A 17,826-nucleotide genomic window follows, 5' to 3' on the forward strand; every position below is an offset into this window, starting at 1 on the left:
GTAAGAGCATGCCACGCGTCAACCACAGCTTGCGCATTCGGTTGGGTGTCATGTGGATTTTGTATTTTTTATGTTTCTATTTTGTTTTTTTACTTTAATTTAAAGTGTGTGATAAGGTCACCACTGTGACTTGTAGAAAAAACAGCACATTCATCTATTTTTACCTGGAAACCTGCTACTGCCGGTTAACTAGCAGGTTACTCGTTAGTCGTTACTCGTATTATTATTTCTTTCAAATTTGATTTAGGTTCAAAAGCGTAAAATAATTTAATTGTTTATAATTGCTTAATTCGATATTTTTGAATTCTTTTTATCACGATAAATATCTTTTAATCAGCTGTTTCTCCTAGATCTCCCTCTCTCTCTCTCACTCACTCTTTTTTTTTTTTTTTTCAAATAATCGTGATGTGGGCCATACAATCAGGTTGCGCGTATCTTAACTATTGCAATTTTTTAATTTTTCATCCGTATTATTTTACCGTGCCGATAATTTTATTTATCAATAACGAAACAGATAGACGAAAATGACCTAGTGAATCTATATTAAGATTCAAACTTAAAATTTTATATTTTCTAACTCACTTTATTTACTACTACTAAGACATACCCTTTGATGCCTTTTTTTTTTTTTAGTGTATGTATTTAGCTTTTTAACTATCTCTTCGATTAAACAAAGCTTCATGTATATGTATTCTTTTACAAGATAGCACTAAGATAGGGGGATGTTCACCTTTAGAGACTCTGACCTCGTTCGTTTTCACTTAATGAAAATTTTAATCTTAATTATTCGATCTCGGTCATTAAATCTGTTTGTTTTTTTAGGTCTGGATTTTAATTGTCAGATCTTAATCATTTAGTGTGTTTGTTTTTATAATTTTACATCTACTTAATGAGTCTGAATAGGTATGAATGATTAAAATTTATAATAAAGTCTTAATATCATTAAGATGTCTATTTAAAAGTTTCCTCAAAGACAACATGCAGTTCATTACTACTCCATCCATTTTCACCATTTAGTGTTGTCGCCGCTCATCATCATCAACTACCACCACCTACCACTTACAATTACCATCATCAGCCACAACCGTACCGCCAATCACGTAAGTCAGTTGTCACCGCCTTTGGTAATTATTTACAATCACCACCAACCATCATTGCAACATCAATCACTAAACCTACCACCTACAATTACCATCATCAGCCACAACCGTACCGCCAATCACATAAGTCAGTTGTCACCACCATTGGTAATTATTTACAATCACCACCAACCATCATTGCAACATCAATCACTAACGACATTCACCACAACCAGCTACCATTATATATCGTCAATCATCATTAGTGGCGTACGCAGGATTTTTCGCAAGCGGTGTCACATTTTAAGATGGAAGTAAATAAATAAAGCATGGTAACATCATATTAAAAACGGAAAAGGCTCAAATATGCCATCGAACTATCAGAAATGGCTCATTTATGCTACTCGTCAATAGTTTGGCTCATCATGCCATTGCCGTTACCCTCATTCATGCCATTTTTCATTAATTTGGGTCGATTTTTTTTATTGATTTGGATTTAAAATTGGGCTGGTTTAATTAAAAACGCGGACCTCTGATTGGATGACATAATATAAAAACACACACACACACACACAAAACTCATGTATATTACTACAACTTTTCTCGATGAGCTTTTTATATTGTTAAAAATATATTTAAAATAACTTTACTAGAAATAATACTAGGCGTTTTTTTTTATATAAGGCACCAAAAAAACTCATTATTTATTTGTTTTTGCATATCGTTCTAAATCAATTTCATTGGTGCCAAAAAGAAAATGAACGGAAAGGAAAAAACAATAGTAGCACAACTAGAAAACAGTTAACAAAAAAAATGATCCTAGACTTAATTGGTTAAATATGTTATTTACTTCAAAGAAGTTACGTATGATTTTTATATCAAAGAAGTCAACAGTTCGAATTTGGGCACTACCAGTTCGAATTTGGACACTACTACGGTATTTCTTTCTTCGAAGAGATCTAAACCTGGACATGTATGTTAAAAACTTGAAAAAAACAAAAAAGAAGAAGAATGTAGCTGTTGAGGTTCGACCTCGCGACCAACAGTAGAAAACAGAGGCGCTTTGGCAACTACGCTGCACAGGCCTTTGTGTTGAGGAGTGTCATTTCATTATATTTATTCTTGATTTGTTTCTGTCTTTTAATTATACTAGCATACTTAGTAAAATTTTCCGACGAAGCCGTGTCACGTGACACCCCTGAGCCTAAGGTAAATCCGCCCCTGATCATCATTCACCACCCATCATTAGTTATCCCTAGCGTCCACCACAATTATTAGTTTTCACCACCAACTACCACGATCAACAACAGCTGTTAATCACTATTGTCAACCACCATCACCCCTAGCTTGTATGCAGAAGCACCACCATCACCCAATACAATCCCCAACCGGCAACCACGAGCACCATCGTTCTCCATCGTCACCTCTAACTATCATATAATTTTTATAACTTTTTTTTATTGATATTGTATTAAATCAATTTGGTATTTTATTTAAATTTTAAATTTATTAAATTTAGATAATAATAAGTTTTATATATTCAGATATTGAAAAATCAAACAGTCTTAATTACATCTTAGTATTCATATGCATATCCAGATTCAAACAACTAAATCTTAATGTACATCTTAATATTTAGATGTACATTCAAATTTAAATGTTTTAATCTTAACGAAAACAAATGATGTCTTACTAACCTAAGAACTTATGCGAAAGTCAAATTTTCATTTTCCATTTGGCTTAAATATATAACCATGGAAAAGAACATACAAACAATACAAACTACTTCTAAGAAAGGAGGCCTATCTCCGAACGTATCAGTTTTAGTGACTTAAACTCTTGACTAGACACAAGCTCCAAAATGAAAATCATAACTTGTACAAATATATTTTTGTGTAACTTGTAAATGTCTAATATTATGTTTCATTAATCTGTTTGCATATGTATTTACCTTCCCTTCCTTTTATTTTTTAAAATAAAGTGAAAGTCAACCCAAGGCAAAAGCATCAAAAAGAATTTAAAATGTCTTCAAACGTTCAATGACAGCTCGGTTTGCTAGTAATTAATTTTCTTAGTTTGCATTTTATTGGCATATAATAGTCAGCCTTAATCTGGTCCACTGTTTTCTCTCTTACCTCGGATCATATATGATTAATAAAAAAAAGAAATAATCTAAATTTATTCTTTTACTTCCTTCATCCATATCTATTTGATCTGGACTTGACACGCCTTTCAAGGAGCTATAAATAAAATATAAATTTTATTATATCACTCCTAATTATTAATAAGTCACCTAATGATTGATATCAATAAAACGTACTTTAAAAGTTATACAACACTAATAATTTATTAAAGTTTCCAGCCTAATAATTAGTTGTAAGCGTAAAATCGATACGAATTGAAAATTATCTCTTGATTTTTCAAGCTGAACAACTATTTTAGTCCATGGGATAAATAAAAATGGATGGAGGGAGTACTGTAAAACTATTCATTGGACAAAAGTTTCAAATATACCAATTTATTTTTAAGTAGGACTTAAAATTACTCTCCAATACTTCAGGTCAAAATTATGCTCTCTTTTGGCGGTATATTCCGAAAGCTTTTTTTTGAAAAAGAAATTAAAAAATGTTGTTTGTCCATAAAATTTGATCAATTTTTGAATTTTTTTAAAGAAAAGTTTTTAAGTTTCAAAAATTTATCCAAACCAGTTGGTGGGTGAAATTTTTCTTTCATTCACAAAACTTTAATTTTTTTTCCAAATTAAATGCATGTCCAAACATAACTTTAAATTCAAAGAACTATTTTACAACACAACTTCAAAAACTCTTTTTTTTTTTTTTTTTTTTTAAGTTCCACAAAAATATATGGCCAAACGCTAGCTATGTTATGTGACCCCAAGATATAATATAGGAAAAAATAAAAATTATATTTCTTTTTGGTATAATAAAGGTTATTTGATTCTTTTTCTCTATTTTATTATAACAAAATTAAAAAGCAGAAGAAATAGGAAAAAGAGACCTATAACCTTTTGGACATGTATAGATGTGAGGTACAGATTCTGGATGTTTCCACATGTGACTCTATCAACTCTGTAGATTTCACATACAACACTTTCATCTGTTTGCATCATCACTTTACATCCTAAGTATATCACAATTTTATCCATAATAATTTTGTCACTCTTAAAAACAAAAAAAAAAAAACTCATTGACTGCTTAATTTTCCCCTCTTTTTTTTTCCTACCCAAAATTGTAGGGCTTGTCTTTTACCAATAACTGATCACTCTTCAGTTTCTCTCTATTCTCTCTCATTCCTTATACAGGTAAGTTTCTTTTTATTTTTTGTTCATCTTTAATTCTCAAGATTTGAGCTTTTTCAAGAAATGGGTAATTGTTAATTTCTTTAAAAAAGCACAATCTTTATGGTTTTTTTTTTTTTTTTTTTTTTTTTCCTAATGGTCAATTATCAAGATTTCAGCTTTTTTATGAAATGGGTAATTGTTAATTTCTTCAAAAAAGCACAATCTTTATGTGTTTTTATTTTTTTATTTTCTAATACTCAATTATCAAGATTTCGGTTTTTTTTGTTTTTTTTTAATGAAATGGGTAATTCTTAATTTCCTCAAAAAGGCACAATTTTTATGTGTTTGTTGATATGTGTCTGTGTTGGAATCCATGGTTTTTCTTATTCTCTGTTTGTTTTTCATTTTTGAGCTTTTTCTTGAAAAGGGTAACTCTAATTTCTCAGAAAGTTACAATTTTTATGTGTTTTTGATATGTGAATTTGTGTTACAATCTATGGTTTTTCTGTATTCCCTTTTTTGATTTTTTATTGTGGAGCTTTTTGTTAAATTGGTAATTCTAATTTCTTGAAAAGGCACAATTTTTATGTGTTTTTGATATGTGAATTTGTGTTAGAATCTTATGGTTTGGCTGTATTCCCTTTTTTGATTTTTCAGTCTTGGAGATTTTGGTTAAATGAGTAATTCTAAATTCTTGAAAAAAGGTAATATCTTTATGTATTTGAGTTTAGTTTATTCTAATCCATTTTTTATCATGGTCTGTTGGGGATATTAGGGTGCTCTGATCTTGAATTTCTATAGATAAAGCAAAAAAATAATCCTTATTGCACTTATATATATATATATATATATATATATATATATATATATATATATATACGAGGTAAAGTGAAAGCTAAGAAAGCGGCGCATCTAAAGCTAGTAGAGAGCACAGACGAAGAGGAGAAGAGGACTAACAGGGAGCAATATAAGAAGGTGAGGAAGGAGGCGAAGTTAGCTGTTACGGCGGCTAAGACTGCTGCTTTTGGACGCTTGTATGAAGAATTGGGGAAAAATGCGGGTACAAGAAGTTGTACAGGCTACCCAAAGCGAGGGAGAGGAAGGCTCGAGACCTGGATCGAGTGAAGTGTATCAAAGACGAGGGAGGGGAAATTTGGTGGAGGATGCCCTTATTAGACGAAGATGGCAGTCCTACTTTCATAAACTCTTGAACGAAGAGGGAGACCGAAACATCGTTTTAGGCGAATTGGAGCTCTCAGAGAACCGCCGCAATTTTGGGTACTGCAGGCGGGTCAAGGTTGAAGAGGTCGAGAGGGTTATGTGGAAGATGAGCAGCGGGAGAGCGACCGGGCTCGATGAAATACCGGTAGAATTTTGGAAGAATGCGGGTAGGGGAGGCTTTGAGTGGCTTACGTGGTTGTTGAATGTTATTTTTAGGATGGCAGAGATGCCGGAAGAGTGGAGATGGAGCACTATGATCCCGTTGTATAAAAACAAGGGGATATCCAGAACTGCAACAACTATAGGGGTATCAAGTTGTTGAGCCATATGATGAAAGTTTGGGAGAGAGTGGTGGAAGCGAGGATGAGGAAGATAGTATCTATTTCGAGAATCGGTTCGGATTCAATGCCTGGGCGTTCGACTACGAAGCCATTCACCTTGTGAGGAGGTTGGTGGAGCGAAAGATAGGGATAAGAAGACCGACTTGCACATGGTGTTTGTTGACCTTGAGAAGGCTTACGACAAAGTTCTAAGAGAGGTCTTGTGGAGATGTACGGAAGCTAGGTGTTCTGTAGCATACATTAGAGCGATTAAGGACATGTATGATGGAGTCAAGACCCGAGCGAGGACGGTTGGAGGTGACTCGAACACTTTCTAGTCATTATGGGCACACCGGGGTCCACGCTTAGCCCGTTTCGTTTCCGTGGCACGGATGCTACGACAAGCCACATTCAAGGAGAGATACCGTGGTGCATGTTGTTTGCAGATGACATTGTGCTTATTGACGAGTCGCAGAGCGGTGTTAACACGAGACTGGAGGTTTGGCCACAGACTCTGGAGTTGAAGGGTTTCAAGTTGAGCAGGACTAAGACAGATTACTTAGAGTGCAAGTTCAGTGATGTGAGTCAGGTAGAGGACGAGGACGTGCAGCTGGATACTCAGGTCATCTTGAAGAAAGAAAGTTTCAAGTACCTGGGGTCGATCATCCAATGGACTGGCGAGATTGACGATGATGTCACACATCGTATTGTAGCGGGATGGATGAAATGGAAGCTTGCATGAGGGGTGCTGTGCGATAAGAAGGTGCCGCCTATTCTAAAGGGAAAGTTCTAAAAAGCGGTGGTTAGACCGACTATGTTGTATGGGACGGATAAGAAAGCTCATGACCAGAAGATGAAGGTAGCAGAGATGCGGATGCTGAGATGGATGTGCGGGCATACCAGGAGAGATAGGATTCGAAATGAAGTGATTCGGGACAAGGTGGGTGTGGCCCCTGTGGTGGATAAGATAGGGGAAGGGAGGTTGAGATCGGCCATGTGCAGTGGAGATGCGTTGATGCGCCAGTGAGGAGGTGTGAGAGGATGACAGTGGTGGGCCTGAAGAGAGGGAGGGGTAAAGAAGGCCCGGGGAGAGGTGATTCGGCAGGATATGGCTCTACTTCAGCTTACCGAGGACATGACCGGTGATAGGAGGGGTGGAGGTCGAGTATCAGGGTAGAGGGCTAGTGGGGGGCCGCGAGGTTTTCTTTCTCGCATTAGGAGTATTTTTATCTTGCTTCTATGTGTTGGGTCTTGTCTATCTTTGCTGTTTTATCATGACTTCCTTGCTCTTGCTATTTCTTATTTTCGCATTGTTTTGATTTTGCTTGTTCGTATCCGACTCTTTTCCCTTGTTTTCTTTTGAGCCGAGGGTCTCTCGGAAAAAGCCTCCCTACCTTCCAAGGTGGGGGTAAGGTATGCGTACACTTTATCCTCCCCAGACCCCACATTGTGGGATTCAACTGGGTATGTTGTTGTGCACAAAGCAGCTCTTAGTATACACAATTCTTGAACTTTGGTATGAGGTGTGTGATTTGTTGTGACAAGTGAGATATGTGATAATTCTGTCAATAGGGGCAACTTATTGTTTACTAGTTGGAAATCTGATCTTCTCTGCAAGCAGTGTAGAAAAGCGCTCAAAGCTCATTGGGACTTTTATTTGCAATTAAAGTGTGTTTAATAAAGAAATGCGCGATGAAGAAAAATAGTTTTATAAACGCACAAGCACGAACATGTACTGCGAGAAAAAGTAACTACAGACGCAAGCAACAACTGTATGAAGAAAGTTAATTATTAGTAAGTGAAATATGTCAAATAAAGCATGTAAAGTAAGTTCAAAACCATTTGACTTAGATTTGAAGGTTCAGTTATTAAGTTTCTTATTCAGGTTAGATGACTAGTCTTGTTCTTTTATTAAATTTTTAAAATTTCTTTTTTAATAAATAATAAAATTTGTTAAAATGTTTCTTTGACAGTTAATATGTCTCCTTGCCAAGATATATTGTCTAGTACCACTATTTTCAAGATAGGGTTCGTGGGTGATGAGGCACACACCTTAGTGAATCGAACTTGAACTAAATGCGTTGCTTAAGCGAGTTGAAGCATCCAGTCGGAAATTCACGTAGCTTCAAGGTCCAAGCGCTCCTCAAATGAGCCTCTAATGTGTTGTTTTATTTTTTATTTTCCCTTCACTGAAATTGCCATGATTAAAGTGTTTGAGGGTCTAAGAGCCGATGAAATGAGATGATAACTATGGGGACATTTCAAATCTCAACAGGGACAAGAGACAACATGCTAGGTGACTTTTTCCTATTTACCTAACCCTTGGTGGTGGGTAAGTTTACCTGGTAGCTACACTGGTGGGAGGTAGTAGGTACTCATGTAATAGCCGATCTGTAAGCAAGCTGGTTCAAACTCCACTAGTTAAGATAAAATGGCGTCTTTTTTCTTCTATGTCAATTGATTGAAGTCTGCTGAGGTTCCTCGTAGTTCTAGTAACTTAAGTAGCTCATGTACTAGTGGAAGCACTCTGCATTTTTTTGGGCCATGGTATGCTACGAATTCAAGCATGATGGTTGTCTTAGGTTCTTGCATCCAAGATTTGAGGGAATAAAAAAATCTGGTTTGTGTCTATGCATCGGAGAAGTTGTTTAGTCTTTACGTTCTCTCTCTCTCTTTTTTCTTCCTGGGAGGGGGTGGGGTGTTATATTTTATGAAGAGAGTATTCTGCAATGTGCTACATAAAATAATACCTCCACTTAAATTTGTAAAGGTGCTTTAAGGGTCTGCTTTTGCTTTCTGGTAGTTTTGCCTACTTTATGGCTCGAAGTGAAGTTACCGTAAACTGGAATTGTTGTGAAACTGATACATTGGAGAGCAAAGTTTTTACTTTCTTCTGTTTATTCGATTTAGTAAACTACTGTCGGTTCTTCATCAAAAAAAAAGTAAACTACTGTCGGTTCATTATGCTTTGGATTGAAGCGTTATTGTTCTTGTTGTTGCTGTACATTCAGTTCTTATACTTTCGGTTTTATCCTTACTAAAAGATGTGCGTATATCACTTAACAGAAGACTTGAAAAGATCAGAGTGCTTTTTTTTTTTTTCCCGAGTGAAAATGAACGCTATGAATGTTAAATGCTAGTCAGCAAATCCCATGTAGTATCCTCCATTGAAGTGTGGATTTAGAAGACATCTGAATGCATTGTTTTGAGTAGTTGGAACTGCATATGGAAGTGCTCCTCTTTAAATAAATTTCCTGAAGTTGGTATTCTGAACTGGTTAATCAGGACACTTTGTGGAACTCTGTGAGTAAAGCTACAGCAGCATGCCATCAAATTCCAAAAGCACAAATCGGGAGGAAACCAATGCTTTTAATGGTGGACATTCCACTGTATATCCTGAACCTTGGTGGAACAGTGCTGGTTATAATCCTGTTTCCCCCGGGTTGATGCAGGAAAATGCATCAGATTCGTCATCATTGGAACAATCTGCGGATGGACAATCACAGTCTGATGGTGGAATCAATGAGGAAGATGATGATGCTCCTGAAAAATCGCAAAGTATTGCACCTTTGCATGCAGGTATCTCTTCAAATTTTAATGTTTGCTAATGCCTAATGATAAAACAATCATGATCTTTTGTATAGAGAGAAGGTCTGTCTTAGTGATTGGTTTGTTTTATAAAACTCTGTCCTTTTCTTTTAAAAAGAACTTTTTGTTATCTTTACCTTTTGTGAGAAGTACTAAGTAATTGTCCTCTGCTGTCTTCCCAAAATTGTATCGCTTAATCCATTTTCTGAATAGCAATCTCATTGTTACTTTAGTATCATGTGGTTGCCAGGAAAGGGAAGTGCCTGAAAATTAACTTCCTTGTGGAGTCTTTTGTCTTTTTCTTAGTGATTTAGAATAGAACAAGTAATCAAACAGTAGTTGCCAGTTGGTTAAAACTCTCCCATAAGAAACCTATGTTGCTTGGTTGCGAGCAAATGAAACGGGTGAAGATTTTGAGGTCGGATTCGTCATTACATAAATTCTGGTATTTGAGAGTATGGAATGGAGTATGGGTACAAGCAACAGAAAACTGCTAATAAATGTGTAAATATAATAGAATACATAACAATAGTTTTTGTCAACAATTAGTTATTCAGAAGTGTTAAATTTAACAAATTTTCTGTTAATATTTTGTTAAAATCCATTTTTATTAATGCTGAATAAGCTCATCTTTATGTTAAGCGGTTGAAAACTGGTGCGACTTATTTTGGTGTCCTAAGTCTTGCTTATAACTAGAGCTAGAAGATGAACTTTGCTTGTGGCCTATGATTCTTTATAGCCCAAAAATGAACTTTACATGTCGCTAGATATGTTTGTTCAATCTCTTTCTAAAAGCCTAGCCCATATGCAACTAGCAAAGAAAACCCAGCATCTGAGTCCTAGACAGTCACTTCCACCAAGTAAAGAAACCCTAGCCAACTTCCACCAAGTAAAGAAACCCTAGCCATAGTCACTTGTCACTCTCTCTTCAAACTTGTCTTTTGTTCCACAAGCTTTTCTCTGTCTGATTAAGGAGGAAGAGGTGCGCATTTCTGCTCTTCATACTACCGGAAAGTTCTAGTAAGTTGTTGAAGGAGGAGGTGGTGGATGATTTTTCATGCTACCAGAAAATTTTTGTAAATCGTATAGACTTTCGTAGCTGAATGTGTTAAGAGTGTGTGTGATAAGCTTTTCAGTTGACCATCTATATGCTGTCAATAAGGATGTATGGGTGGAGAAGAAAAACTGTATATTTTGCTTAGCAATAGGAGGACGAAATATTCAGTTTTGTGGGAAATCTAGTGCAACTCTAAATCTCTGCTTTTAACAATTAGGACCTTCAGTAACGAGTTAACAACATCCTGTTGCAAGGTAGTGAGAGGCAGCATATAAGTGATCTGAACATGTACTGCGGACAATGCCTATTGGATGCCAACGCCCTTCAGCACATGGTAGTTGATAGAAAGGATTCTGTGGATTAATTTGTATGCCCGTTTGGCCTTTCAAATGGATAATGTATGTCTTGACTTTAGAAATAGTTTCCTCTTCTTGGAGGCATTTATTCCTTATTGAGGTATCGTATGTTAGTCATCTGTGGTTAGTGGACTTCGTAGTCTTGATGGCATTTTTGTTTAAGGATCTCAAGCCCGCTCCATTTTCCTGTTAGCCTTTGTCATAGTGTCTTCCTTTTTCAACCTTTATTTTTTTGGCTTCTTCCCAGTTGGGGGAAGAAAGGTGTCATATTGGTTTGAGTTAACTGTAGCGCACTGATTTCGGAAAATATACTTTCTCATGACTGTAAATTCCAATAATTTGAGTAAACCATCCATCCTCTGTTGCACGGATCCTTCAATTTTCGCTGGCGACCAGTGTCGTGTTGACACCGGTACGTCGGGGGAAATTGGTATGGATTCAGTCAACATTCAATGGGGTTTCATTGATCAAGGAAGGTGAAACAGAGAACGAGAAGAAGAGGCAGCACAAACAGAACACAGAGAAGGAAAAGGGAAACGATGGATATATGTTTTACAGAAACTATCACATATTATGAAGAACAAAAGCCGTTTGTTTTCTTCTTCTATCAAGCAAAAATAGATTTATGAAACCTCTCCTTTCGAACTTAGATAAAGGAGGCCTGTAGGTTGACAGAAAGTTTGAAGCAACGAAGTAGTGTGGCTAGGATTTCCTTTTGCTTATTGCTGGTCGGAGTAACCAATAACTGTGAAAAGTGGATGTTAGGGGTTTCTTGCTAGTTGCAGATGGATTGGGCTTCTAAAAAGTGACGAACAAACTTATTAGTCTAATAAGGTCATAAATAAGTGTAAGCCACATTCAATGTCCTTTTTTATTATTATAAGCAAGATCTAGGAGAACAAAATAATTTGCCAGCTTTTACCACTTAACTTAAAAATTAAAGCTTATTCAGCATACTAATAAAAATTGGGTTTTAACCCAAAAAAATTTGAAAACCGGGTTACTCTAGCCTTTCTAAGTAATTAATTATGTACATATGTATATATGGAGTAAGTATGTATGTATGTATGTATATACCATATTTACACATTTATCAGCCATAGCGGTACTCCTATCCATGTTGATGAATCCTAAAATTTATGAGATGAAGAAAAGCCGACCACTAGACCTACCTTTGTCAGCCACCCTTAACCGTATCTGCAACATAACCGCCCCATCTAAAAGTTCAATTTTTTTAAAAGGAATACTTTTATCCATTTATATTATGTCCGCAACTAATTCCATAGTGTATGGATTACGTGACTGGTGCTAATGAGATCTATTTTCAAGATCAGATGGGAGCTATGCGAAGGTGGATCAGAATTTTCAGCCAGCTGGGCCGACCATATCTCCCAGACTTGATGGCAGCCTAGCACAGCCCCAACAGCTTGAACTTGTTGGGCACTCTATAGTATGTTTGACCCTTTTATGTGTTTTGAGATCTGTTATAATTATCATATTTGTTGAGTTATTTCGTTGACAATGCCATATGGCTAATGTGAAAGTGATTCTGTTTGATTGACAACCAGGCTTGTGCTCCAAACCCGTATGTTGATCCATATTATGGTGGGATGGTGACAGCTTTTGGCCAGCCTTTGGTATGCACATTGTTTGATTTTCTAAGTGAATTTCATGTTTTAATTCCTGTATTTTCTAAGCTCTTCAAAGTGAAAGGTATCCTCTCTTGAGCCTCTACTAGCTTCTTGTCAATTTAGCGATGCTGTAGAAACACTCACCTTCTCGACACTACTTGCTGCCAGGAGCTTGTCTGAGCTTGTGCTTTACTGCCTTGGAGTGTATTTTGAAGTCTATTACTTTCACCATTATTATTCAGGAGGACTTGGATGACCCATTTCTTGTGGAATTCTTAGGTCCAAAGTTGTATATCACTGAAATGGTGCTATGGATGCACAATTCCAGCACCATTATTGGATATTGTAGACGCCATAGTTTAAGTGCCTTCAGTTAAAGTCCCAACAGAACGATCGAGAAAGATTTATCCCAAGTTCAATCTCATAATATAAGAAACCTAAGAAATTTAAGTGGCACTAGCAGCAGGAAATGGTTTAATAAAGGGAGCTTGTAACTTTTGGGCAGAAGGGGAAATCTAGAAAAGAAAGAGATGTTTAAGGTGAAGATGGGTTTGAAGGTTTTGATACCATCTTTAAGTCAACAACTTAGTTAACTGTAAGCTATATAGCACTTCTTTACAGGGCCACATCCCATCCTAATAATTAGACGTGACATTTCATATGAAAATCGTTGCTATAAACGGGTTGCTGTCATTTCCAATATAGAAAGCTGAATCTCATGGAAGTAATAAAGGCTCCTGCTTGGTCTTTGCTCAATGAATGGCTCTACTTCTATGGTTACAGTTGAGAATCCCTTGTAAAACCATTGGTTCATATTAAGCATTCTGTACAAAGCATTCTACATTATCACCTGTTTTTACATTGCACAACATATTGTGGTTGGCGAAATGAATTCTCCAATATCCATTCTGCTCCATGTTTATTGAAAGGACAAAATAGAACATGTAAAAACAAGTGAAACGCGACATGGAAAGATTCAAAGATATCATTATGTCAGTTGTGCTTAGGTCTTATCTTGTTGGTGGGCAAACTCGACAGGCTCATGAGCTCAGATTATTTAGTCTTAGCTCTAGTCTATGGCAATATTTTTCTTTTGAGGTCCTTACTGACTGTTGCACTTCTCAGGTTCCTCCTCATGTACTGGATATGCACTATGCAAGGATGCCCTTGCCACAAGAAATGGCTCAAGAACCTGTTTATGTTAATGCAAAGCAGTATCGAAGGATCCTGCAGCGAAGACAGTCACGCGCTAAAGCAGAACTTGAAAAGAAACAGATAAAAGCTAGAAAGGTTAGTACGTGCCCTCTCATGGAGCCACTCCTTCAATTTTCTCTTTGCTTCTCAGTGTCCGGAATTCATTTGGCAACATTTTACCAGCCTTACCACATGTAATCAGTGTTCTGAAGATATATATGGAACTTTGGCAAAGTGCTTGCACCTATTCCAATTGGTGAAAAGGCAGATTTATCTTAAGCACTGAATGGATTTCCATCTAATCTGACTGATTAAGCAGTGTGCATGTAATGAATCTCTGCCGTATGAAGAATTTTATATTTCATTTAGAGGGAGCTGAAAGAACTGATGATTTTCTTTCTTTCAAGCAAAGTAAATAGTGTATAGCAGTTTTTTTAAATAAGAAAGGCTATCTGCCTACCTTTATTCGCTGTTTTTAAAAATAAAAAGTGAGACGCAATAGTTTTGTTCATTATTGGCTGCTATTTCCTTCTACTTTTGCTATTCCAGCTGTTGCATGAGTTTGCAATTCGTTGAAAAGGAAGTCTTGTGCAAGTAGTTTAGCAAAAATGACAATATTGGGAAGTAACAATACTGGGAGCCGGGAAGAATGGATTGACACAACTTTCAGGCTTGATATACGTAATTTTAGTAGGTCCCTTATGTCGTATATAATGTTATGCCATTAGTAGTCACTCTTGAAGTTTGATAATCTCGTTTCCTCATGTTACAGCCATATCTTCACGAGTCTCGACATCAGCATGCACTGAGGAGGGCAAGGGCCTCAGGAGGACGTTTTGCCAAAAAGACAGATGCTTCTAAGGGTGCTGGCTCTGTGAGTTCATCAGGTTCTGAACCTTTGCAGTTCAATGCTGCTGATGCTCAAAGGAGGCATGAAAATGGAAGGTTGGCCGAGCTCCAGCATTCTTATTCAAACGGTAGCAGTTATGGAAATCAAAGTAGCTTTCAAGAATCAAAAGACGAGTACCAGTCTGCTGAAAGCAGGGAAGGAGGTCCTTCTGGCAAGTAATTGGGGAAACGTTCGTGTCTAAACCAGCTCATGCACTGCAACGAGAGGCTCGAGTAAGGAAGAGTTTTACAGTTATTGTTTCATTTCTTGGCTTTTTCAAGCTGGGCGGCAATTCATTCTTGGCTTTTACTTTAGTGTTAACGGGAGCAATAGAGGCAACGAGCGTTGGCAGTGTTGCATTGCTTGGAAATCTACTTCCCTTTTGTACAAAGAGATGAACTAGAAGTAGGATTAGAAAGTTGTTCAGTAAGCTTATGGTTGGCCAGTTATTGTAGTTTAGGAAACCATGTAAAGAGGAGGTTGGTTTTGTATACTTCGTTATCTCGTTTCTTAATTGTTGCAAAAATTTCTGAGTTTGGTTTGTTTAGATATGATGATGATCTGTCATCAAAGATACAGTAGGATAAAATGGCAGATTTGAGGTGAAGAGCTCCAAGATGTCTATTTATCTTTTAATTTTCGTTCTCAAGATTAAAGTGTGCAAAGAGGTTCAGTACATATGATACATAGAAGCTTAATTGGTATTTTACAGAAGACAGCCTTTGAGTGTTGAATTTTTTTTTTGGGGCAATTTGCAGGATTGTCCTTCAGTGGGGGTGGTCTCTAATTTTTGTCCCTCAAATCAGTGGTCTTTAATTTTTGGCCTTTGCTAAAAGTCCCTTGATTCCGGGTTCCGATTCCTGCTCAATAAAAAATTTAAGAAGTTCGCAAGACATAAATTGGGTTTCAAACTCTGCCTTACGGCGAAAAAAAGAATTGCTGGAATTTTGCGACCCTCTGCTTTAAGGTAAAGCCTTATTTTGGGTAAAATTTTGCTTTAAGGCAGCTTAAGGCTTAATTTAGGGTAAAAGTTTGCCTTGGCAAACTAATGCCTTAAGGCATAAGTTGGGGTCTCAACTTCTGCCATGCGAATCCCAACTTATGCCTTGCGATTTTTTTTTTTTGACTGAGCATGGTTTTGAACCCGGACATCCTATGTTAGAAAGGTCTTTTTAAAGACCACTAATTTGAGGGACAAAAATTAAAGGCCACCCCAAATGAAGGGTAATCCGCGCAAAAAAATGATTTTTTTTTAGAAAGAATTGTTTAACCAACAAAGAAAGGTGAGGTGATTGGATATGCAAATATGTGGGGAGTCTTGAGGCCTGATTTTTCTTTATTTTTATTTTATCAAGATTTAAGATGTATTAATCTGAATACATATTTGAGTATTAAAATATGTATTAAGATTTAGATATATGATTTGAATTTGAATACACATTTGAATATTAAGATTTTGTATCAAAACTATTTGTTTTTTAATTTTAAAATTTGAATGTATAAATCTTGTTTTTATTTACAAAATTAATAAATATAATTCATTAAAGTACTAAATTAATCTAATAAATATCAACAAAATGAATTAAAAAATTATATGGGGTTTAGTGGTGGTGGCAGCTACGATGGTGGTTCAGGGTGCTAATTGAGGATGATGTTGGCTAATGGTAAGATTGGTAGTACTAGTGGTGATAGTGGCTGGCAGTAGTAGTTGATAGTGGCGACTTGTGGTGGATGATAGTGATGCTAATGGTGGTTGACGATATACAATGGTGATTGTCGGCAATGATTGATGGTTGTTGTGATAATGGCGGACGGTGGTGATAATTACAATGGTGGCTAGTGGTGGTAACAGTTGTTTGCAATGATTGGCAACAATGGTGGTTACAACGAAAGATGGTGGTTGTGGGTCCATCAAGTGGTTGTAACATAAAAAAGAAAAAAAACGAACTTAATAACTGAGATCTAAATAATTATGATTAAGACTTTTATTAAATGCAAACAAATCAGGCCTTAAATTGTTAATGTACGTAACTCGTTAAAATATATTCTATTCACTGTAAATGGGCATAGCTTGGGTACCTTGTGGGAGTTTGCGTATGAATCAATTAAAGGGCAAAAAACATATATGTACATGGTAAGGGGGTATATTTACACAACATGACGATATTTTTTAGTTTACAAAATATATCAATAGATTGGTTACAAAATCTATATGAATTAGGTGGATTAAAAAGAAGCAAATAAAACACATTAAATAAGGTAAGCAAATCGTTTTACTTATTTTATCCACTTTTCTCTCTTCATTCAAAATTTAGAGGTATAGTTCACGATTTTCTCCAAATTTTACTCAAAAAGTCCATTATAATCAGTAATTTTTATGTACAAAGTTCATACACCAAAAAACATATATGTATAATTTTCGTATGCAATATGTATAACTTTATAGATTCTTATAATTTTTATATATGAAATATGTATAAAAATTATATGAGTATTTTGATTATTATAAAGTACATATAAATTGTATAAAATCTAATCAAAGTATGTATAAATTTTGAGAAAAATATGTATAATAAACTTGTAATTGATACAAATCGATTCCATACAAAGTTCATACACCAGAAATAAATATATATTAATTTTTGTATGCATTATGTATAAATGTATAAATTCGTTATAATTTCTACGTATGAAATATGTATAAAAGTTGTATGTATATTGTGATTATGATAAAGTACATATAAATTGTATAAAATCTGATCAAAGTATGTATAGATTATGAGAAAGTATATATGTATAATAAGTTTTCTGATTAATACAAACCAAATTCCATCCACATTTCATACACATATCAGTTTTCAACATTTTTAAGACTAATTGAAATCGAATTTGTTTGCATTTCATACACATTGTGCTGCATATCTCTAAAAAATGACATATAGAGGGGCATACACATTTCATACATATATTAGTTTTCAACATTTTTTAAAACTACAGTTTATATAATTTATACATATTTTCAAAATACACAATGATCATATATATCTCAAAACGATACAAATCAATTTTTATGTACAATTAATACACAAGTTAGTAATAAAAAAATACTTTGTAATGTTGGTTTGAAAATATATATTAGGAGAGAAGATGGAATTTAGGTATGAAAATGGTGTCTATCATAGAGGGAGAA

The 17,826-nt window shown here is 35.5% G+C and overlaps 2 protein-coding genes across 3 annotated transcripts; both read left to right on the top strand.

Annotated features, from left to right (window-relative positions):
- The first annotated feature begins 4,258 nt into the window (after window positions 1-4,258).
- Window positions 4,259-15,245, top strand: LOC132065761 (nuclear transcription factor Y subunit A-1-like). Of its 2 annotated transcripts, none has more exons than XM_059459288.1 (6): window positions 4,259-4,401; window positions 9,207-9,500; window positions 12,257-12,372; window positions 12,491-12,559; window positions 13,679-13,843; window positions 14,520-15,245. In XM_059459288.1, the coding sequence occupies exons 2-6, from the start codon at window positions 9,245-9,247 to the stop codon at window positions 14,814-14,816; spliced, it is 903 nt and encodes a 300-aa protein (XP_059315271.1). In that variant the 5' UTR covers window positions 4,259-4,401; window positions 9,207-9,244; the 3' UTR covers window positions 14,817-15,245. The 2 variants fall into 2 exon arrangements, with proteins under 2 accessions (XP_059315271.1, XP_059315272.1); XM_059459289.1 differs by lacking the exon at window positions 4,259-4,401 and adding an exon at window positions 7,448-7,715.
- Window positions 5,435-7,588, top strand: LOC132062383 (uncharacterized). Its single transcript, XM_059454963.1, has 4 exons — window positions 5,435-5,908; window positions 6,050-6,239; window positions 6,368-6,569; window positions 7,543-7,588. The coding sequence occupies exons 1-4, from the start codon at window positions 5,435-5,437 to the stop codon at window positions 7,586-7,588; spliced, it is 912 nt and encodes a 303-aa protein (XP_059310946.1).
- Window positions 15,246-17,826: the final 2,581 nt, after the last annotated feature.

This window comes from Lycium ferocissimum, chromosome 7, assembly GCF_029784015.1.
Source record: "Lycium ferocissimum isolate CSIRO_LF1 chromosome 7, AGI_CSIRO_Lferr_CH_V1, whole genome shotgun sequence".
NCBI lineage: Eukaryota > Viridiplantae > Streptophyta > Magnoliopsida > Solanales > Solanaceae > Lycium > Lycium ferocissimum.

Coding starts and splice junctions, on each gene's coding strand:
- LOC132062383 (XM_059454963.1), top strand. CDS start 5,435: ATGCGGGTACAAGAAGTTGTACAGGCTACCCAAAGCGAGGGAGAGGAA. Junction 6,240..6,367: donor CCGAGCGAGGACGGTTGGAG/GTGACTCGAACA, acceptor TGTTGTTTGCAG/ATGACATTGTGCTTATTGAC. Junction 6,570..7,542: donor TTGAAGAAAGAAAGTTTCAA/GTACCTGGGGTC, acceptor CTCTGCAAGCAG/TGTAGAAAAGCGCTCAAAGC.
- LOC132065761 (XM_059459288.1), top strand. CDS start 9,245: ATGCCATCAAATTCCAAAAGCACAAATCGGGAGGAAACCAATGCTTTT. Junction 9,501..12,256: donor TATTGCACCTTTGCATGCAG/GTATCTCTTCAA, acceptor TTTCAAGATCAG/ATGGGAGCTATGCGAAGGTG. Junction 12,373..12,490: donor AACTTGTTGGGCACTCTATA/GTATGTTTGACC, acceptor ATTGACAACCAG/GCTTGTGCTCCAAACCCGTA.